The following is a 22,796-nucleotide window of genomic DNA, read 5'->3' as shown; positions in this document are numbered from 1 at the left end:
GGGTTTTATCTAAGTTATGTGAGTTTGGGTTATTTATACCACAAATACAGCATTATCTTTATTTGAAATGCTAGTCTTTGATCAAGTATCTACTGAAATACGGAGTGCTTTTTTTTTTTTTTCCTATTCTCCTATGGTGCGGTGGTCCCCTATTAGGTTGGATGGGAAATTCTTTTTGCACCGCAGGTAGTGTAGAAAATTCGACGTGGAGTGTACTGCCTTATCCGATTAGCCCACGTAATCTTCACTTTCTAATGCGTATTTAATACTTATAAATTAATTTTTTCATTTAAAAATTTTATACGATGAAAATATCTTTATTTTTGCAAGAAATAATGACATCTAATCTATAGTATATCATAATATTTACGTCGGATGTCATAATTTTTCTACAGCACAGAAATATTTTTATCATTCAAAATTTTTAAAAGAAAAAGCTGTCCCGCAGACATTAAATACACGTTGGAAAGTGATTGGATAAAAATACCCTTCTCATATTATGACATCCGAGATGATATTACGATATCCGAAGTCAAATATGATCTCGGATGCCATAATTTTTTAGAAAAAGCAGGAGTATTTTTATCATAGAAAATTTTGAATGATGAAAATGTCCCTGTTATTTGGAAAAAAATTATGACATCCGAAGTGATATTATGACATCCGAGGTCAAAATATGACATTCAAGACAGGAAATATTTTCATTATACAAAAACCGACCTGCAAAATATTAAATGCGTATTGGAAAATGATGACTATATGGATCAATCGAACGAGACGATGCACTCCATGTCGGATTTTTTACACCATCCACGGTGCACAATGAATTGCTCTAGGTTGGATTAGAAACAAGCCCAGCCAGATCCAGTGGGCCATGTAGAGAATGGGAGATTATGGTTTAAGCGACCCCCAAACCCATGTTGGGTCAACTTGGATGCAGAACATGAGTGCATGTTTCATTCTAGCTTGTCCCACCTTTATCTGACTGATGGGCACTTTACTTAAATCTGCTGCGATAGGGTGGGCAGCCAGTTAGGCATGTAGCTAGATGCAGTAAAAGACAATAGAAGACAATTAGCTCCTCAACATCTTTGGTGGATGGAACAAAACAATCCTTATCGCCTACGAGAATGATTATTTCATTAATCTTTCTTGCTTGAGTGACCTTTGACTCTTAACAAGTGCATCCAAATCACTAACCCCCTTACCCACCTCCTTATCCATCAATTCCAACGGAGTTTGTCATTCGGAAGTCTCGCTGGCCCTCTGTTGAATCTAGTCTTATAAATTTGTTTGGTACTTTGACTTTGTACTTGGAGCTCAAACACTGTTCGTAGAGAAACAGTATGGTGCATGATGGTTCAATTAATGAATTAGATGTAGACCTGTTGTGTCCTTGGACTGTTGTAAGCGTGTTAGCAAAGTGTTTATTAGACCATTTTCTTTTTAAAAAATTTTGGGGACAAAAATAATGCCACCTTTTGAAAGTGACAAGGAACTAGAGAATTCCTTTTTCCTCCATCGAAAATGAGAGGAACCTATCCAATTTAATACAATAGAGCTAAATAATTTCCTGGTAGACTACATTGAAGAAATTCTGTTTAAATAGTTACTAGAGTTTGGCCCAAAGTTTAGCATATCTAATGCACATATTATGGGATGTGTTGTGGATAGGCCTCAGAAGGATAACCCTCGAAAGTCCCACATCGGATATGTGAAGAGTGTCTATGACCTTAAGTAGCCCAAGGGAATCTCCTTCCCTCACGAGGCATCTTTTCCTTCTCTGGAGGGGCGAAAGGACAAAACCGTGAGGCTGCCACCCACGTGGCATCGGGCTCACCCTAGTGGGGACCACCGGGCATGCTTCCGATCCGGATCCAGCCGAAGCAGACAATATCAAGGTACCCTCAAGCTCTTGACCCATATCCACATATTATGGGATGTGTTGTGGATAGGCCTCGGGAGGATAACCCTCGAAAGTCCCACATTGGATATGTGAAGAGTGTCTATGGTCTTAAGTAGCCCAAGAAAATCTCCTTCCCTCACGAGGCACCTTTTTTCTTTCCGGGGGGGCGAAAGGACAAAACCGTGAGGCCGCCACCCATGTGGCATCGGGCTCACCCCAGTGGGGACCATCGGGTATGCTTTCGATCCGGATCCAATCGAAGCGGACAATATCAAGATACCCATAAGCTCTTGACCCATATCCATATAGGATGAAAAAAATCTCGACGAGAAAAGCTGGGGAGCGAATCTCATTCAACAGAATAGTGCCTTGTGACATTGGCAGGAGGAGACGGAGACGTATGAGATGGATAGACATGATACGGGGATACAGTGTTTATCCTAGTGATTATTGCAAGTTCCAAGCAAGTGGCAAGACTTTGGATCCATAAACACAAACAGGTAGGGGACACTTAGGGAAGAAGATGCAGGGCAAAAGAATAATTTATGATGAAAAGGTTGTTGGAGAACATATTTTGGACTACAAGCCGTCTCAAGGGCACAATTATCATTCAATGATCCAAGCTATAGGATTTGTCCCATCCATCACATATGATATATCAATAGTTATTTTTTAGAAGAATTTTTTTGAGATTGTCTATGGAAAGAGGGTTAATACGTTAAAAATTTATGTCATTTATTGTGACAATGATTTCATGAAAAAAGATAATAAATGACAAATCCAACCAAAATCTGAATGTAGTTTAATAAACAATCAAACAACTATTGTTGCTTGAATATTAGTGAAGCTATCCAAGCTAACTTAGATTCAATTACAACTATCCACACTAATACACAACAAAGGCCATACAAAAAAAAAAGGGGCCTAATTATCAATGTTTCAATTACTTTTGTAGGTAAAAAGGGCTCATAATATTAAACAAAAACTTGGTCTAGTGGATCTAAGATGGTAATTTGTACCCACCCACGGTGCTTCTATATATTCATCTTGCTAGTGATATTTTATAAGTTATTATGTAATTAAGTATATTTAGGTATTAGTTTCATAGGATTGCTTTGATAGTTATACTATATAACTATTTACAAAGAAATCAAAAATAAAGAAATCATCATTTAGGAAATTGAAATAGGTTTTTAAAAAATTCATTAGGTAATAACACTTGGATGTGAGGGTGAAAAGTGACAATTCCATCGGTAAAGGATAAACCAATTGAGGCTATGGATGGGTTAGCCATACACCATCAAACGAGTATGAAAATTAATGAAAAAAAATAATAGAAGATTATGTGTGTGTATGTATATATCAGTGCGTGTGTATTAAGATTTGCAGAATGTGATCTCAGGATGGATTCTCAATTTAAGTGTTTTATTCTATATTTTAGCGCATTAACATAATAAAAACTATACATTTTCTTTCCATGCATATTGGCTAGAGACCAGCGGTGCAGATCTTTGGTTTAAATATTTTGTCATTAATTTTGAATTTGAGAAAAACAAATATTTTTTTATTTATATATATATATGTGTATATGTATAGATAGATAAATAGCTATATAAAGAAAGGTGAGGAAGGCATGGATCATCCACCTAACTGAACTCCTACCAACTACTGCAACACCCATTTTGTTCAATGCCCATTCTCGCTAAACCCCCCACCTCAAACGACTACCATGAACAGCAAGAAATAGTATAGCAGCCTCATCCAAGAAGCGCGCCCACACAACTTACTCGGACCATGCGTGCCACCTACCTAAACTAAATTGATGACTATGAGATCCGAGCACACGTTCCCTTCCTCCCCCTCTTCCAAGTTGAAGGCTGCCACTCTTCAACGTAATATTATTGACCACAAAAATCAGCCAACCGCATACCCTAACGTCAACGAATAGTTTGGTCATCAACACCACCCAACTCTCAGTCAAAATTCAAATGTCCAATAAAAATTCTAGCCACCATCCTTTCCCCCCTCCCAATAGAAACAATTTCTGCAACAAGTGGACAAGAAATCCAGTTATTTGATGAGTTTTGACGGGAACGGGATTTGTTTTTCCCGTTTTAATCCGTAATGAGGGGGCGAGAGGGGGAGAAGGGGAGGAAAAAGAAAGATCGCATTTTTTGACTGAATGCGATGGGATTGGATGGGGGTAGTTGGGAGCTACTCCCAATCGAGGGAGAGACGGGAAGACGGAAGGTGGCAGTTATCACGTGGGGCTCCCTTCCCATTTAAAGCCGGTAGGTGTCTCTCTCTTTCTCTCATAATTCCACTGTTTTCTGTTCTTCTCTCCCTTCTTTTTATATCTCCGTCCTCGCTTTTGTTCTCTTTTTTCTTATTTCTCTGAGTCATTTCGTCGAATACTCAGTCTTCTCGGCGAATGGGCGTTTTGCGGTGAGTTGAGGAAGAAGGATTAGTATCTAGAAGGACTTCTGATCCGGATTTGGCTTGAAAGGGGAGATCTTGGCCTCCCCTGTCTCTACTCCGATGTGAGTTGCCCAAAGTTTCCCACTTTTTTGCCTTTCTTGCCTCTTGGTTCTGGTACTGGTGTGGTTTTGTGCGGTTTGGACCTTGGTTGGATGTTTTTGGGATGTTTGTTCAATTTTTGAGTGTTTGATTGGTCAAGATATGCTTTTTTTCCCTGATTGATTCGGAGGCTAGTCTGATTTGATGGTGCAAAATTTTATACTGGCGGAGACGTGATATGTTGTCCTATCTATCGTTTTTCAAAATGTTTTAGTGAGATTGATTGGTTCTGAGGCAATCATTGAGCTAAAATATGTCATGGAAGAGTGATTTGAGTCATTATATTTGGTTTCTGGTAAGCTAATCGCTGTCATTATTAAGCTTGCTTTATGTTTTCTTGGGATCGTATTGTATGATACTTCTTTGCAGAACACCTTGGATTTTGGTTAATACTTGTCCCCTCCCTTTTTTTCTGTTTCATTTTGTTGGAAAATTTGTGATTTTATTCTGTGTTCTCCTTTTAAATTGCCATGTACTAGGTATTAATTAACTATTAACTAAACTTCATTTAGATAAACCGATATAGGTATCAAATAATCTGTCAGGAGTGTAAATTTTACCCTGATACCTTGATGATCGTTGGATCTTTTCGCATGACTGTCTTAACAAAATTAGAATTTCATGCAGCTAGACCTTCTTGAAAAATATTCTAAAATCAAATTTTGATCGAAATTCTATAAATAGTCGTTTGCAAAATTGCTCCCTTAGTTATAAAAGAAGACCTTAGTGAGCTTGTGTCACTAAATTTTTATCAGGAGAGATGTTGTTATTAGATGGGTACAAAACATTTAAAGATATTGAAAGAGGTGAAAGAAATAATCCCTAACAATAAACTTTTAGTTTAAAATGCTTGACTCTATTTATGATATTCCTTTGTCCATGCAGCATGTCTGAAGTCCATAGGGGACCAGTGATGGCAGAACCTTGGAGCATGAATGGAGTTGTAAATGGAACGGTTCAACTCAGACATGCAGCTACACTATCAAAAGTTGATGACTTCTGCACAGCGCTTGGTGGGAAAAAACCTATCCACAGTATATTAATTGCAAATAATGGAATGGCAGCTGTTAAATTTATACGTAGCATCCGAACATGGGCTTATGAAACCTTTGGAACGGAGAAAGCAATTCTATTGGTAGCTATGGCAACTCCAGAGGACTTGAGAATAAATGCAGAACACATTAGGATTGCTGATCAATTTGTGGAAGTTCCTGGAGGAACCAACAACAATAATTATGCCAATGTTCAACTCATTGTCGAGGTTAGCTCCTTTCACTTGAGTTTTCGTAAATATGCTTAACATTGATAACCTGAAGTTGGAGTAAACTTGTAAGTTTCTTTGCCTTTTTTGCTTTATGAATATAACAATTCAAATGTTGACAGATGGCGGAAATAACCCATGTTTCTGCTGTTTGGCCTGGTTGGGGCCATGCATCTGAGAATCCTGAACTCCCAGATGCACTAAATGCAAAGGGAATAATTTTTCTTGGGCCTCCAGCTGCATCAATGGCAGCACTAGGTGACAAAATTGGTTCTTCTCTGATCGCTCAAGCTGCAGGAGTACCAACACTTCCATGGAGTGGTTCACATGTAAGTCCTCTACCGTCCTTTATATTTAGCAAGCCCACTTATTTTTTGTCCTTAAATGTGCTATATCCACTTTCCTGGAAATGATCGTACAGGTGAAAATTCAAGCAGAAAGCTGTTTGGATTCTATTCCCGAGGAAATTTATAGAGAAGCTTGTGTTTATACAACAGAAGAAGCAGTGGCTAGTTGTCAGGTGGTTGGTTACCCGGCCATGATCAAGGCATCCTGGGGTGGCGGCGGCAAAGGAATTAGGAAGGTTTGCATCCTACCTGATCACAAAATATTTGTTTCTCCCTACCTTTTATAATGTTTTAAAAAATTCTTAATATTGATCGATTTGATAAGAAAAGTGGACGCATGCTGTTGAGATTTGTTTGTCAAGTATTGATCTTCCAGGATATATGCTGAATCAGGGTTCTTAAGTCTTGGTCAATTTCGGTCGGTTTCAGCTCCTTTTGGCTGGTTTCAATCAATTTCTGTAGTTTGAAGCAAAACCAACCGAAACTAGTATTTATTTATATATCCAACAATTTAATATGATTAATATTTTTTGAAATTGACTAAAACTATTCAATCACACATTTATCTAAGGCTTTGATTATCAAACATGTTATTTTTGTTTAAGCTTTGTTATCATGATGGGTAAGCTGCATTTTGAAATAACAAAATAGAATGGGTTCTTATTAATATGCTTTTTTTTTTTTTGGTGGCTTATGGGTTGTTCAAACAAAAGAGAATGAAACATGCTTATATTTTTTGTTTTGCTTAGATGGTTTATTAATATGTGATGGTCTTTTTTCCCTTTTTCGGCTTAGATGGGTTATTAACATGGAATATAATGAAATATCTTCGATGGGCATTTTCTTGCTTAAATGGGTTATTCAAATGGAATAAACTGAGATATGCTTAGATGGGTTTTCTGTTTCCTAGTTATTTAAATGAATAGAACTGAATATGCTTAGACAGGTTTTTCCTTGCTTATTAGATGAGTTTAAAATGGAAAAAAAAATGAACAATGGGTTTTTCCTCACTTAGACTAGTTATTAAAATGACATAGAATGAAATATGCATTGAGAAATATTTAATATAATGCAAAAACTTGAATAGATATGGAAAATCTACAAAAAGTAAAGAAAAGTGTAGGTAGATTACATAAGTTAGGGAAAAGTGTAGGAAAATAGAACAAATTTATCAAGAGTGGAAAGTTTAGGCGGCGTTTGGATCATTGTCACTTTTCTTTTTTTAAAAAAATCTGGAAACAGAAATTCTATTTATGTTTGGTTTGCTCTCTTCTCTCTCTCTCTCTCTCTTTCTCTACAATGAGGGCCAAGGACGTGGCTGGCAATGAGGGAGAGAGGATATGGAGCCAGTGGCGTGGTCAAGGATAAGGGAGAGCTTGATGTTGGGCGGAGAGGCAGTTAAGGGAGCAGCAAAGGAAAAGGAAGTGGGGATGAGATTGGCAACACGGCCACGGATGAGAGATAAGTCTGCATCGGGTAGAGAGATGGCTGGTGAGGCCTAGGGAGCTGGTGTGGTTTGGGATGGGGCTGAGGGCAAAATTGGGCGGAAGAAGAGGGGTTGGGAGGAGAATGGTGAAAACCCATTTTTTAAAAAATTGGAAGTGAAAATTTTCACTTTCATTTTTCCCAAAAATAATGGAAGTTGTTAAAAAAAAATAGAAATGGATAACTAAAATAAAGAAACAGGAAAAAGAAGTACGAAACAGGTCCTTAGTATAAGACACTAAGCTTCAACATAGTTTCAGCCTGGAACTAGCCTTATTACAGAAACAATGATCCTAAATAGCTTAAACACAACTTTATATATGAAATGACTTATCCTGAGTTTTTAATTATTTTATTTTTCCTTTTTTTGGCATTCTGCTAACTTTTTTGACCAAGATCCCAAAACTTGGAGTGAAACTGCTGAAATTGAAATTCAACTCCGGGGACTTGAACCGAAACCAAAGCTGAGTTTTTGAACCTTGTTGTGAACGGTAACATGAAAGCTATGCCATCATGAATCGTGATTACTATAAGAATAGTGATTACTATAAGAATAGTGAAGATTTTTTTTATAATAAATCTTAACATAGTCCGGGAAGAAACTGCTTCATGCTAAGTGGTAAAGAGAGTTGCCAGAGCACATTTTCATAATTACTTCTTGCAGTTTCTTTCATGTTTAATTTTAAGTATTATGTGTGCTGAGATACTTGTTGCCATGCAAAAGTGTCGATCAAATTTGTTTAACTCTTTTAATTTTGTAGGTTCATAATGATGATGAGGTCAGAGCATTGTTCAAACAAGTGCAAGGTGAAGTTCCTGGTTCACCAATATTCATTATGAAGCTTGCATCACAGGTGAGACCATTTTCAACATTCTACTTTAATTATTAACTATTCCTATTTCTCTGATTTATGGTTCCAATGCTTCAGGTCATCTGGAGCTTAGCTCACATGCCTTCTCCTTTCATCTGTTAAATATTTAGAAATTGGAACATGTCTGCCTTCTAATATTGAGCTAACATAATAGAAACTAGGAGGCTATTACTTGAGACTTGTGGGTGAATATTGTTGTATAAAGTAAGCCATGCATACATCCATGCATACATGCATGCATCCATGCAACGCATGTTTGTTTTGAATTGATAGTTCTGATATCTAATGCTGTTTATGGTATGTTAACTCGTGATAAAAAGTACACATGTTTTCTGACAGGATGAAAAATGACTTACTGTGCTTGCTTTTATCTGTGGTATCTAACCCAATATCTTTTTGACATTTGGATTCCTCTTGTAGAGCCGGCATCTAGAAGTTCAGTTACTTTGTGACGAATATGGTAATGTGGCTGCTCTTCACAGTCGAGATTGTAGTGTTCAAAGACGGCACCAAAAGGCAAGCTTTCATCAATTAATTTCTCAGCATTTCTCTCCTGATCTTCTGAGCTTTAAAATATCTGTAACCAGAGTTTATTGTCTTTATTATGTGAATTCAGATGGTGCATCAATTGTAATTTTGCACACATTCATTTATTTTTTAGCTGTCCATTCTCGGATGTTTTTTTGTCTTGATTCATCTGACTTCTATGTAATATATTTTTGAAGAACAATCATTTACCTTGCGTAGACAAAAATTTCTTGCACTGGCTGTTACATGAACTCCTTGAATAAACATTGACAGTTAATGTCCAACAGATTATAGAGGAGGGTCCAATCACAGTAGCACCTCTTGAGACTGTTAAACAACTTGAGCAGGCAGCGAGGAGGCTTGCTAAGTGTGTAGGCTATGTTGGTGCTGCGACTGTTGAGTATCTTTACAGCATGGAAACTGGTGAATACTATTTCCTAGAACTTAACCCACGATTACAGGTTGGTTTTTTTGTTTGCAATTAGTGGTGACATTTGGCTCGTTAAATTTCTTTCTTGGCTTCTCAATCAATTGGTCCTTTTCAGGTGGAGCATCCTGTAACTGAGTGGATAGCTGAAATAAATTTGCCAGCAGCTCAAGTTGCAGTTGGGATGGGAATACCTCTTTGGCAAATTCCAGGTATGATAATTTCATACTTCTGGTTCTTGGCAGAATATCTCTTATGCATAAATTTGCTGCCTAACCTGCTTACTTCTGTGCCATTGTGCTTCTCATATATAGAAATTAGGCGCTTTTATGGAATGAACCATGGTGGAGGGTATGATGCTTGGAGAAAGACATCAATTTCTGCAACTCCATTTGATTTCGATAAAGCAGAATCCATAAGGCCAAAAGGTCACTGTGTAGCTGTACGGGTAACTAGCGAGGATCCAGATGATGGTTTCAAGCCTACTAGTGGGAAAGTGCAGGTGAGATTTTGCAGAATATGATATTATGCTTGTGGTGCCTGAAAATGTGGGCTTATGATGAGCCTGATTCCATCAAATTTGATTATTTCAGGAACTAAGTTTCAAAAGCAAACCAAATGTATGGGCATACTTCTCTGTGAAGGTATATTCTATAGACAATGCTTTGGGTTGGTTTGATTGCATCAGAACGAACTCAGTTGTCTCTTCTGCTAAAAAGACAAATGTAAACATGGCCTCCTATGCATTTAATACAGACAGATCCCATGAAAACTTTTCTTTCAATCAATTACACAGATTGATATGGACTTATTACTATAAAACATTGTATATAAGGATAAAAATACCAAAAACAATTACTACCACGATGGTGAAATTATAATGGAACTATGGCCATTTTATTGAACATCCTGGTGAAATTATATCCTCTAACATTTGCATTATATGCTTCTTATTCCAAGTGACTGACTGACAAACTTTTTTTTTTTTGATAAATTTGCAGTCTGGAGGTGGCATTCATGAGTTCTCAGATTCCCAATTTGGTATGGATCTTTTAGAACGACCAGATTGCTAGATTCTTGTAAAGCTCTTGATATTGCTTGTTGTTAAATTTCTCATCTCTTCCTAGGGCATGTTTTTGCTTTTGGGGAGTCTAGACCTTTAGCAATAGCTAATATGGTCCTTGGGCTAAAAGAGATTCAAATAAGGGGAGAGATCCACACAAATGTTGATTACACCATAGATCTCTTACATGTAAGTTATTTATTTTAGTCTATGTTGTTAGATTACTGACTATGGAAATTTATAGTGCAGTTCTCATGTCACTCCCTTTCAGGCTTCAGAATACAGAGACAATAAGATCCACACTGGTTGGCTGGACAGCAGAATCGCTATGCGAGTTAGAGCTGAGAGGCCTCCTTGGTATCTCTCTGTTGTTGGAGGAGCTCTCTATGTAAGCATAGTTAACCTAAACTATATTATGATGGCTTGACTGTCATTTATGTTGTCAGATGGTATGATTTGTCTTTCTAATCTGCTTTCTTCTGCTGCATAATTTCAGAAAGCATCAACAAGCAGTGCAGCCATTGTTTCAGACTATGTTGGTTACCTTGGCAAAGGTCAAATTCCACCCAAGGTAATGCACTTCACTGAATCCAGGATTGGAAAAAAGAAATTTTTGCCTTTGAGCTCTCTTTCTCTCTCTCAACATGATCAAGTGATTCAGTAATGTTGATTGCAGCACATATCGCTTGTTAATTCCCATGTCACTTTGAATATTGAAGGAAACAAATATACGGTATCTTAACTATACCTTTGGCCTGAAAAGTCTTTTACCATTTTCTAAGCAAATGGAAGTTATTTTTTGGGGAACTTCTTCATTCTTAATTTATTGAAAATTTTTTTCTTAGATTGAAATGGTAAGGGGTGGACCTGGTAGCTACAAGTTAAGGATGAATGGATCAGAGGTTGAAGCAGAAATTCATACATTGCGTGATGGTGGTCTTCTGATGCAGGCAAGCATTCTAGTTGTCCCTGCTTCCTATTTTCTCAATATCCTACCACTATAATAAACTTTGGTGCTCACAACCAGGAGCTGCTGCACTACATTTCTATGCTAATTTGCAATGTTCGTGCTAAAATTTTCTTTGCAATTATTCTGGCAACCATCTATACAGCTTTCAGTTATTCAGACTTGTAAGGATGAAAGCTTGCAATTAGTTGGAAATGTATAGCAGTATATAAATGTATGGTTTCCTACTAAAGCTATTATAGATCATGTTTTCAGAATTCTTAATCAGCAAAATTCTCCTATTATTTGGGCTTGGATATCCTGATAAAAATTTATAGGGTTATTAATATACTTAAAATTTTAATTGTGAGGTTTGTTGGATGGTGATCTTATTCTCTAAAATGAAGGGATTTCAGTTGTTAGGCTGATGCAACTTTTATAAGATCAAGTTGAAGGGGGTGTTGTTATGTCGATTTTTTTCGGATATATTATCTTCATGTGAGCAAAAAGGCAAAGAACAACCATGGCTGATAATATTTTGCAAATGCAGCAGAAAATAACTTTCTTTTTAATATCTTTTTAGAAACTGTTGCATAGAATTACTTCAATCATGTAGATAGAGCGTAATGTTGAATAATCAGCATGTTTTGTGGTCTTCAAAAGTGGGTAATGACTTTGTGAGCCCATGCTGCAATGTTCTGCTCTCTTTACAACAATCTCTTGCCTAGTTGAACTGTGAAAAATAAGAAAATAATTTGCTGGTCATCAAGGTTCCATATAAATTTCACAATAGTTGCAAGTAGACTTTTTTTTTTAATCAAAAAAATGAAGGCTAAGTCTATTATCATGGGTGTAATTTTCTGCAGTTGGATGGAAACAGTCATGTGATATATGCTGAAGAAGAGGCTGCTGGTACTCGCCTTCTTATTGATGGAAGGACATGCTTATTACAGGTAAAAATAATCATCCTCTTATATTTCTTCGATAAAATCAAATTATCAGAAATAAATTCATACATATTCTCTTTATATCTTGGCAACATATCTTCAACCAAAATTGGAAGTGTGCCTGGGCATATGTTACCAAATGACTTATGGTGCGCTCTACTGGAATGAAGGGAAACAAAATGAAGACACTGATTTGTGTGACAAATACTCATATTTTTCATGCATTTTGGATGAATTAAAGAAGATTTTTGTCTACTGTGAGTGGTAGACTTTTTGTATCTTCTTACTCTTAGTATACACAACATTTTTCCATCAGAACATGTACAGCTGCCCATGGATTGAAGTATGCATGCTGGTGGTGTGCCTGCCTTGCAATGCCACTGTATGTAGTATGCTGTGTCAGAGTTGTACTTATGCTTGGCATACAGTGATGTGGTGGTTTGTCAGATATAGGAATGCAGCTGGTACAATGTTAGTGCCACTTGCCAGTGAGGTGATAGCAAGGTACACATCATGCTGTGTCTTGTGGTGCTGATTGGCACTTATTCCATGTTTCTGCCACTCCTGGATGGTCCTACCCTATATTCTGAATTCTTTGCAATATTTTATAAAGAACTTCAGTCGTAAGTCAAGCTTTATCTTCATGGTATTTATTATTGTTTCCCTGTTCTTGATATTTTTGCTTGTTATAGTACTCTCCAATATCAAAAGCACACAAAAACATCTTTTATTGACCATATAAATTCCTTATTCGCAGCCATAAGTGCCAATTCCTGACCTTAACTTACAGTGGGCATACTGGCATGGATCTGTAGTGCATGTGCCTTTGGAACTACAATTCCTTATCACTTGAGGATCAAATGAATCATGCAATCAAAATTTATCAAGTTTTTTTTATTCACCATATTGACTCGGTGTCTATCTAGGGTCATTTGGCAATACAAACACATTGTGTTTAGGGTTTCTTTGAAAAGTTTGGTCAGATAATGGCTTGCAAAATTCTGTATAATGACTATATGAATTTCTTGATACATTATGCTGATAATTGGCTACCTTTGATGCTGACTTTTGTATTACATGTAAATTTTGGATGTTGTTGGCTTGCACATCCAGCAAAGATCTTGACTTGCAAGTACTTTTGATGGAAAACATTTTGTTCTTTGGTAGTGCAAGAAATGGAAAATAATTCTCTCTTCTTTCAGAATGATCATGATCCATCTAAATTGGCGGCTGAGACACCATGCAAGCTGCTTCGTTTCTTGGTTCCTGATGGTGCTCATGTTGACACTGATGAACCATATGCGGAGGTTGAGGTAATGAAGATGTGCATGCCACTTCTACTGCCTGCTTCTGGAGTTATTCATTTTGTGATGTCGGAAGGCCAGGCAATGCAGGTAACTTTTATCTTTTTTGGCTCTGCTCTTAGACTTCATAATTTTAAAACCAATATCCAAAATAGGCCAACACTATAATTTTGTTTCAGGCTGGTGATCTTATAGCAATGCTGGATCTGGATGACCCATCAGCTGTGAGAAGAGCTGAGCCATTTCATGGCACATTTCCAAAACTGGGTCCTCCAACTGCAGTTTCTGGCAAAGTTCACCAAAGATGTGCTGCAAGTTTGAATGCTGCGCAGATGATTCTTGCAGGCTATGAACATAACATCAATGAAGTAAGCACCATAAACTATAAAAGATAAACTTTAGTTTTCCTTTTCTTGTTTAAATGTTTATTCTTTTGGTTGCTTCTAGATGGTTCCTGATAAGAAATATTAGTTTCAACTAATTTAATGTTCTTGAATAAATTTAGATTTCTTTCTTGTATGTCAACTTTTTTGGAATTAACTTCCTGCATGATATATGTATATATATCATTGGATGGAATTTAAATCATTGAAATTGGATCTGTTGTTCATGATACTGCTTCATACGTTAATTTCTTGCATCAAATAAGGTTCATAATATTGTCATCCTTCCATCATGTAATGTTTAGGAGATAAAAGAAGTTCCGCTTAGTATATTTGCTTAGGCTTTAGAATCTATTTCTTAACTTTGTGCCAGAAAAATCCCTGAATCTTTTGCTATCAGATTATAACATTCCATGCCAATGAATTATGCATTGCCTATGTCACAAAATTTATTGATACTGCTACCGTAAAGTAATATTCAATGTTGGGAGAATCAGTTTCAACAGGCATGCTAGCCTGCAATCAGTAGAGTATGGTACGAGTTCGTACCGTACCAACCCATGGTGTACTGGAACCATGGGGAGGGAGATGTAGGGGGCCGGAGAGCAAGAAGGGAGGGAGGGAGGGAGGGAGGGAGAGATGGGGGACTCACCTTGGCTGAAGAGGTCTGGATCTACAAGAGAAGGCCTTCATCCTATCTTGTAATGTCCAGAGAGGGTCGAATCTGGGACTGGATGGCAACAGGGGAGAGAGACTATGATGAGGACAATGAGGCTGGTTCCTGATGGCCTTCGTTCTTGAGAGAGAGCGGCCATAAAGCCGTGAAGGTATGGGACCGAGGGCTAAACCCTATGACATGGAATGTCTGGCTGAAGAGTACGTGGGCCAGATGGATCGCAGGAAGCAGCACCAACACTGCATCACCCTAGCCATTACCCTAGCAGAGGGGGGGAGGCGGGAGAGGGGAGGTGTACTGGTGAAGAGGGAGGAGTGTGTGGTGGAAGGTGGCTTGGTAGCTTGCCAATGAGCAGCTCTTAAACAGCCAGGTTGGGGGGAGTGAAGACACAAACCATCCCATTGAAAGAGAGAGAGGAGAGTGGAATCAAGAAAGAGAAAACCATCGAAAGCGAGATGATTACTTATAATCGTGTGACCTGAGAGATTGAACCATCCCTGGCTGGCATTGGTACAGTTTGGCATGGGCTGAACTGCCTGGTTTGGGTCGCCTTGGTGATCCTCATTAATATTACTTATCAAGTATAAAATTCTCAATAATAGCTGTCATAGACTTAAAGTACTGTCTCCCTTCTATCTGAATCTGGTCCTTCTGTTACTAAAATAATGAGTAATCTGAAGTAGAATTCAATTTACTTATCCTATTACCATGCACATTTTAAGGTTATTTTCAGCTGCTTATTTATTTTCCCATTAGACAACAACGGCTTTGACTGGCATGACATTGATATAAGATGTGCTTGCATTGGTGCAAATACTATCCTGCTTAAGCATTTTACTGATCTGTGTGACTTATAATTTTTATGGTCATTTATATAAATTTGTTTTGAGCAATTCTGATCATCTATATAATTATCAGGTTGTGCAAGATTTGCTAAACTGTCTAGACAGTCCTGAGCTTCCTTTTCTACAGTGGCAAGAGACCATGTCTGTATTGGCTACTCGCCTGCCAAAAGATCTCAGGAATGAGGTCTGTTTACAATTTAGAATTTACATAATTACAGTTGGCAAGATTTTCTTTTCCTTTTCTTTATCACTTTTTTCTTGGTTTTTATCAACTGTGGAGCAGAGGTAGTATTTAATTATTACACATCCAATGCAGCTAGATGCCAAGTATAGAGAGTATGAAACAATCTCACTTTTTCAGAAGAATACTGATTTCCCTGCAAGGTTACTGAGGGGAGTTCTTGAGGTCGGTGAATCTTTAGACTAATTTCTCGTGACCATCCGGGTTATTTTGAGTTGAAGTTTGGCAATGCCTTTACTTATATGTCTTCTTGCAGGCTCATCTCTTATCCTGCACCGAAAAAGAAAAGGCCACACATGAGAGACTGGTGGAGCCTCTGATGAGTCTCGTCAAGTCATATGAGGGTGGACGAGAAAGCCATGCTCGTGTGATTGTGCAATCTCTTTTTGAGGGGTACCTATCTGTTGAAGAACTATTCAGTGATAACATTCAGGTCATTATTTTTATCACAAGATACCATTTTATTACGAACTGCTGCATTTGTTCTTATTTCATTTTATGTGAGACATTACTAAAATTGATGTCAATTTTTTTCATTCTAGATTTTCATGCATACAAAGTCAGCCTTTATATGTAGCAGGAACAATAGGAATGTTTGAAATAAAATTTCTTATGCGAGGCCTTATGATCTTTTGCTTGATACATAGGCTGATGTCATAGAACGTCTCCGGCTTCAGCACAAGAAGGATCTCCTAAAGGTCGTTGACATAGTGTTGTCCCATCAGGTAATGCTTGATAAGGGTCTGTTCAAACCAGTTATTTTCTGCTCTCCTTCTTGTATCCTATGATGATTGTATTGTAACATGCATATTGTTATGTTGATTGGTTTTTGTAGATATTAATGTTTGCATTGATGAGTAGTTTATATTGTTGTCTTGAAGGGTGTCAGGAGCAAAAACAAGTTGATACTACGGCTGATGGAAGCATTGGTTTACCCAAACCCTGCTGCCTACAGGGACCAATTGATTCGCTTTTCTGGTCTTAATCACACGACATACTCTGAGGTCTATAAATCTAGCTGATATCTATTAGCTGATATCTATAAAATTTTTGTTGAAATATTTCCTTTCTGTTGAGTATGAACACTCCACCTTTAACATGCATGTTATGAATCTGATTGCTGCAGCTGGCACTAAAAGCAAGTCAACTTCTTGAGCAAACTAAACTTAGTGAACTCCGTACAAGCATTGCCAGAAGCCTTTCAGAGTTAGAGATGTTTACAGAAGAAGGGGAACGTGTATCTACACCTAGGAGGAAAAGTGCCATCAATGAGCGGATGGAGGATCTTGTTAGTGCTCCTTTGGCCGTTGAGGATGCCCTTGTGGCTTTGTTTGATCACAGTGATCCCACACTCCAAAGGAGAGTCGTTGAGACATACATACGTAGATTATACCAGGTACTGCTTTAATATTATAACAAGCCCATCTTTTTTTTTTAAAATTTAGCTATTGTTGACAATATTATGTCTCTTTGTTCTAAATATAACTTAAGACATGTTTTCCAGCCCTACCTTGTCAAGGAAAGTGTGCGGATGCAATGGCATAGATCTGGTCTAGTTGCTCTGTGGGAGTTCTCTGAAGAACATATTGAGAAAAGAAATGGGTCTGAAGATCCAATAGCTGGTAAGCCATTGGTAGAGAAACATTGTGAGAAGAGATGGGGGACCATGGTTATCATCAAATCCCTTCAGTTTCTGCCAACAGCAATCAGTGCTGCATTGAAAGAGACTACACATTGTTTAAATTCCAAAGCCGACAATGAACCATTCTCAAATGGGCTACCAGAGCATGCTAGTCAAGGCAATATGCTACATGTTGCATTGGTTGGCATTAATAACCAAATGAGCACGCTTCAGGATAGGTTAGTTAACTTCTTTCAGTTATCTTCTTTTATAAGTAGCTGCAATCTAATATTTTTTTAATTAAGATTTTTTGCATATATTCTGATTAGGGGGGATTTTATTTTGAATATTAAAAGGAATTTCCTAATTGATATTCAAAATTCCTTTGATGTTTGGCAGTGGTGATGAAGATCAGGCCCAGGAAAGAATTAATAAGTTGGCCAAGATTTTGAAAGAGAACTCTTTAAGTTCTGGTCTTCATGAAGCGGGGGTCAGGGTTATTAGCTGTATTATACAGAGGGATGAAGGCCGAGCGCCTATGCGCCACTCCTTCCATTGGTCAGCTGAAAAGCTCTATTATGAGGAAGAACCTCTGCTTCGTCACTTGGAACCTCCCCTTTCTACATTTCTTGAATTAGTCAGTAACCTTATTCATCCATTGATGTCCTATACTTTTTCAAGCACTGTCTTTTAGATTACTTACTAAAATAGTTTTTGCAACTTTAGGACAAGCTGAAAGGCTACAAAAACATGCAGTACACGCCATCCCGGGATCGCCAGTGGCACTTGTACACTGTCCTAGACCCCAAGGCACCCATCCAAAGGATGTTCCTGAGGACACTTGTGAGACAACCCAGCATGACCAATGGATTCTCATCGAGTGAAATCCTTGACAGTGAAATAATTTGCGCACAATGTCATTTATCGTTTGCATCTGTTAGTATTTTGAGATCATTAATGGGAGCATTGGAAGAATTAGAATTACATGTGCATAATGCAACCATCAGATCAGACCATTCACACATGTATCTTTGCATCTTACGAGAGCAACAGCTTTTTGATCTCATACCAGTTTCAAGGTAAGCATTATATATACAGTTATTCTTCTTCTTCTTCTTCTTCTTCTCTCTCTCTGGCATTTTAAGGTATGTGGTAATAAATATGTATTATTTGTCTTCTTTTTCTTTTCCTGGAGAGTCATCTTATTCTATATTGTATATTTTACAAATTTCAAGAGTTCACATGAAAAGAATTACTTGATTATCACTCCATTACAGTCATGTAAGGTCAATGTTCACAAATTTTGTCCAGGACTGTGGATGTAAATGATGGTCAGGAGGAATTTACTATCTGTACAATCCTGGAAGAAATGTTTGTAAAAATTCATGAATTGGTTGGTGTACGGATGCATCGTCTTGCTGTTTGTGAGTGGGAAGTGAAGCTTTGGCTGGATTCTATTGGACTCGCTAGTGGTGCTTGGAGAATTATAGTGACCAATGTTACCGGTCATACATGTACCATACAAGTAAGTGTAATTTATGTCTATGAAACTAACTTTTGGTGAATACAAACTACTAGATATACTTTTGAACCTTATCAATAAGTCATCTTAAGTAGATAGTTCTACAGATAATTGAACTAGATATTATCTGTAAGAGGCATATATGTTACTTCATGATTCCCTTCTTTTTAAAATGAGCAATCAAGTTTTTTTTCTTTTCTAGATCTACCGAGAATTTGAGGACAGTAAATCACATGAACTGGTCTACCATTCTGCCACATCTGTATCTGGTCCTTTGCATGGTGTGCCATTGACTGCAAGATATCAGCCTCTAAGTATCATTGATCGAAAACGTTTAGCAGCAAGGAAGAACAACACTACTTACTGCTATGATTTTCCACTGGTGAAACTTTCATTCCTTCATTATGTTATTATGAATTTAAGTAGTTGCATTCCATATATGAGAGTTAACATCAGTTTCTCTGCTTAATCATCCTAAATTTAAAGTACTGTTTTTTCAGGCATTTGAAACAGCATTACGACTGTCATGGGCATCTTATGATTCTGGTAATGCCAAAGCCAGGGACAGCAAAGATCTTCTTAAAGTTACAGAACTCATGTTTGCCGACAAAAATGGAGCATGGGGGACTCCTCTAGTTCCTGTGGAGCGTTCTCCAGGTCTCAATGATGTTGGCATGATAGCTTGGTTCATGGAGATGTCGACACCAGAATTCCCTAGTGGAAGGAAGATTATAGTTGTGGCTAATGATGTGACCTTCAAAGCAGGGTCATTTGGTCCTAGGGAAGATGCATTCTTTTATGCAGTTACCAATCTGTCCTGTGAGAAGAAACTTCCTCTGATCTATTTGGCAGCAAACTCTGGCGCTAGGATTGGGGTAGCAGAAGAAGTAAAAGCTTGCTTTCGTGTGGGTTGGTCTGATGAGTTAAGTCCTGAACGTGGCTTTCATTACATTTATCTGACCCCTGAAGATTATGCACGTATTGGCTCATCTGTGGTAGCACATGAGGTGAAACTAGAAAATGGTGAGAGTAGATGGATCATAGACACCATAGTAGGAAAAGAGGATGGTTTGGGAGTTGAGAACTTAACAGGAAGTGGTGCTATTGCTGGTGCTTATTCGAGGGCTTACAAGGAGACCTTTACTCTGACCTATGTGACAGGAAGAACAGTGGGCATTGGAGCTTATCTTGCTCGGCTTGGCATGAGGTGCATTCAGCGTCTGGATCAACCTATAATCCTCACTGGGTTTTCAGCACTGAACAAGCTTCTTGGGCGGGAAGTGTACAGCTCCCATATGCAATTGGGTGGCCCAAAAATCATGGCAACAAATGGGGTTGTTCATCTTACCGTATCAGATGATCTTGAAGGTATTTCAGCAATTCTGAAATGGCTTAGCTACATTCCTCCTTACATCGGAGGTCCTCTTCCTATATCAAGATCCTTGGACCCACCAGAGCGGCCAGTTGAATACTTCCCTGAGAATTCATGTGATCCCCGAGCAGCTATTTGTGGCATTCAGGATGGCAGTGGCGGGTGGTTAGGTGGTATCTTTGACAGAGATAGCTTCATAGAGACACTGGAAGGTTGGGCAAAGACAGTGGTTACAGGAAGGGCGAGGCTTGGTGGGATCCCTGTCGGAATTGTAGCTGTTGAAACTCAGACTATGATGCAAATCATCCCTGCAGACCCTGGTCAACTTGATTCTCAGGAGCGGATTGTCCCACAGGCGGGACAAGTTTGGTTCCCTGACTCTGCCACCAAAACATCTCAGGCATTGTTAGATTTTAACCGTGAAGAACTTCCACTCTTCATACTTGCTAACTGGAGAGGTTTCTCTGGCGGGCAGAGAGATCTTTTTGAAGGGATTCTTCAGGCAGGGTCCACCATCGTTGAAAATTTGAGGACATACAAGCAGCCTGTCTTTGTGTACATTCCGATGACTGGAGAGCTTCGTGGGGGAGCATGGGTTGTCGTGGACAGCAAGATCAATCCAGATCACATCGAGATGTATGCTGAACAGACGGCCAAGGGCAATGTGCTCGAACCAGAAGGGATGATTGAGATCAAATTCAGATCTAAGGAGCTTCTTGAGTGCATGGGTAGGCTCGACAGGGAGCTGGTAAGTCTCAAAGCAAAGCTTCAGGAAGCAAAGGCAGTTGGAATCCCTAGTGATGTGGAGTCCATCCAGAAGAGAATAACCTCTCGAGAAAAGCAGTTGTTGCCTGTGTACACTCAGATAGCCACACGGTTTGCTGAGTTGCATGATACCTCCCTCAGAATGGCAGCTAAAGGGGTAATAAATAAGGTAGTTGATTGGGAGAGCTCGCGTTCTTTCTTCTACAAAAGGTTACACAGGAGAGTTTCTGAGGGGTCAGTCATAAGGATTGTTAGAGACGCTGCTGGTGAGCAGTTGCCTCAAAAGTCTGCATTGGAATTGATCAAGAAGTGGTTTTTGGCTTCTGAGCCAGCTGAATTGGCTGGCAGTAAATGGGAGGACGACGATGCTTTCTTTGCCTGGAAGGATGATCCAAAGAACTTTGAGAAATATCTCAAAGAATTGCAGGTTCAAAAGGTATTCTTGCAACTTTCTAGTCTCGGCGAATCGGCTTCAGATTTGCAGGCTTTGCCTCAAGGTCTTGCTGCACTCCTCAGCAAGGTATGCATGCTTTGTTATGTCTTCTATGTGATGCTATTTATACCGTCCAAACCTTAGCAGTGAAATTTATGACCTGTTGATTTTCTTTTTTTTAAAAAAAAAAGGTCAAAGTTGTTTCTCCACAGTTCTACACAGAATTAATGAAAAATCTTTCATGAATTATTGATGACTGTCACATATTACTCTTGATTTTGCTAAAATTTTGCCACTTACCCTGAAACTTAATAATTTTTTCTTTTTAGCTAAAAATGGTTTGATATTGTTCCAGAATATTCTTCTATTCATTAATTGTTGAAACACCGACATCTACAAAAGTCCCACATCTTGAACTTGTCATTGCGATCCAAACTTATTTGAGTTTACTGATGAGTTGGTTTCTGGACATTTTATACAGATGGATTCCTCTAGCAGAGCTCAGTTAACTGAAGAACTTAAACAGGTGCTTGGACAGTATTGAATCAGGTGCTCCGATCACAACAAAGTGATCTTATCCCTGTGAAAATTGAAAAAGCACCACTGTCACACCACAGTATCAGGTTGTTGTTGCTTTCTAACAACCTAGTCTCGTTGTCATTTGCAGCAGTATTTATCTTCTGCGGAGAGTGTATATAAGGGTAAATGCCGGTACGATATTTTGTACTGGTGATGTATTATTTGTTATTGAGAGACTATTTCAGGCAACTAGCATTCATCTGGACCTTCCAGTTATTTGTACGAGTTAATTGTTATTATTTATGAATAAGCGTTTCTGGAATCCAATTTTTTATGGAGCACTCCTCATCTATGAATATGGGGCAATAGCTGTTATGTATTCATTCACCTGCACCACTGGGTGCTCTCAAGCAGGTGATAAGAGAAACAAATGGAGAGAAAAGAAGGAAGAGGTGATGTTTGGGAGGCCTAAAGAAAGATGGTGATCAATGCCATGCCAGAAAGATGGTGATCAATTCCATGCCAGAAAACAGAGCATTTGGAAGAGTAAAGGTTAACGTGTCATGTAAGTTCAGAAAAAAATTAAAAGATGTAAAAATCTTGTCACTGAGGGTACTTCACCTCCATGTTAACTCTTATGGTTTCTAAGAGGCATTTGACGAGGGCATAATATTATTCTGTGATATATCTCTACTGGATGGGAAGACGATTATCTACCCATCAGTTTCTCTTCATTGTGTACTAATCTTAGCAAGC

General features: G+C 38.3%; 1 protein-coding gene across 3 annotated transcripts; it reads left to right on the top strand.

The window, feature by feature from the left end:
• The first annotated feature begins 4,058 nt into the window (after nt 1–4,058).
• LOC105041644 (acetyl-CoA carboxylase 1) lies at nt 4,059–22,322 on the top strand. Of its 3 annotated transcripts, XM_010918613.4 has the most exons (33): nt 4,059–4,197; nt 4,326–4,446; nt 5,369–5,744; nt 5,867–6,073; nt 6,166–6,327; nt 8,338–8,430; nt 8,869–8,964; nt 9,264–9,437; nt 9,522–9,615; nt 9,718–9,905; nt 9,997–10,047; nt 10,405–10,444; nt 10,531–10,655; nt 10,738–10,854; nt 10,963–11,037; nt 11,143–11,199; nt 11,312–11,416; nt 12,279–12,365; nt 13,562–13,753; nt 13,843–14,031; nt 15,641–15,751; nt 15,884–15,973; nt 16,065–16,241; nt 16,456–16,533; nt 16,690–16,812; nt 16,935–17,204; nt 17,313–17,668; nt 17,829–18,066; nt 18,156–18,508; nt 18,741–18,954; nt 19,154–19,333; nt 19,452–21,608; nt 22,003–22,322. In XM_010918613.4, exons 3-33 carry the CDS (start codon nt 5,370–5,372, stop codon nt 22,063–22,065), a joined length of 6,837 nt encoding a protein of 2,278 aa, XP_010916915.1. In that variant the 5' UTR covers nt 4,059–4,197; nt 4,326–4,446; nt 5,369; the 3' UTR covers nt 22,066–22,322. The 3 variants fall into 3 exon arrangements, with proteins under 3 accessions (XP_010916915.1, XP_019704875.1, XP_029119357.1); XM_019849316.3 differs by lacking the exon at nt 4,326–4,446 and having other exon boundaries at nt 4,067–4,197; XM_029263524.2 differs by lacking the exon at nt 4,059–4,197 and having other exon boundaries at nt 4,307–4,446.
• The last annotated feature ends 474 nt before the right edge of the window (nt 22,323–22,796 follow it).

Source organism: Elaeis guineensis, chromosome 3 (assembly GCF_000442705.2).
Source record: "Elaeis guineensis isolate ETL-2024a chromosome 3, EG11, whole genome shotgun sequence".
NCBI lineage: Eukaryota > Viridiplantae > Streptophyta > Magnoliopsida > Arecales > Arecaceae > Elaeis > Elaeis guineensis.
The sequence above is the reverse complement of the archived record's forward strand: the minus strand, read 5'-3'. Positions and strand labels throughout refer to the sequence as shown.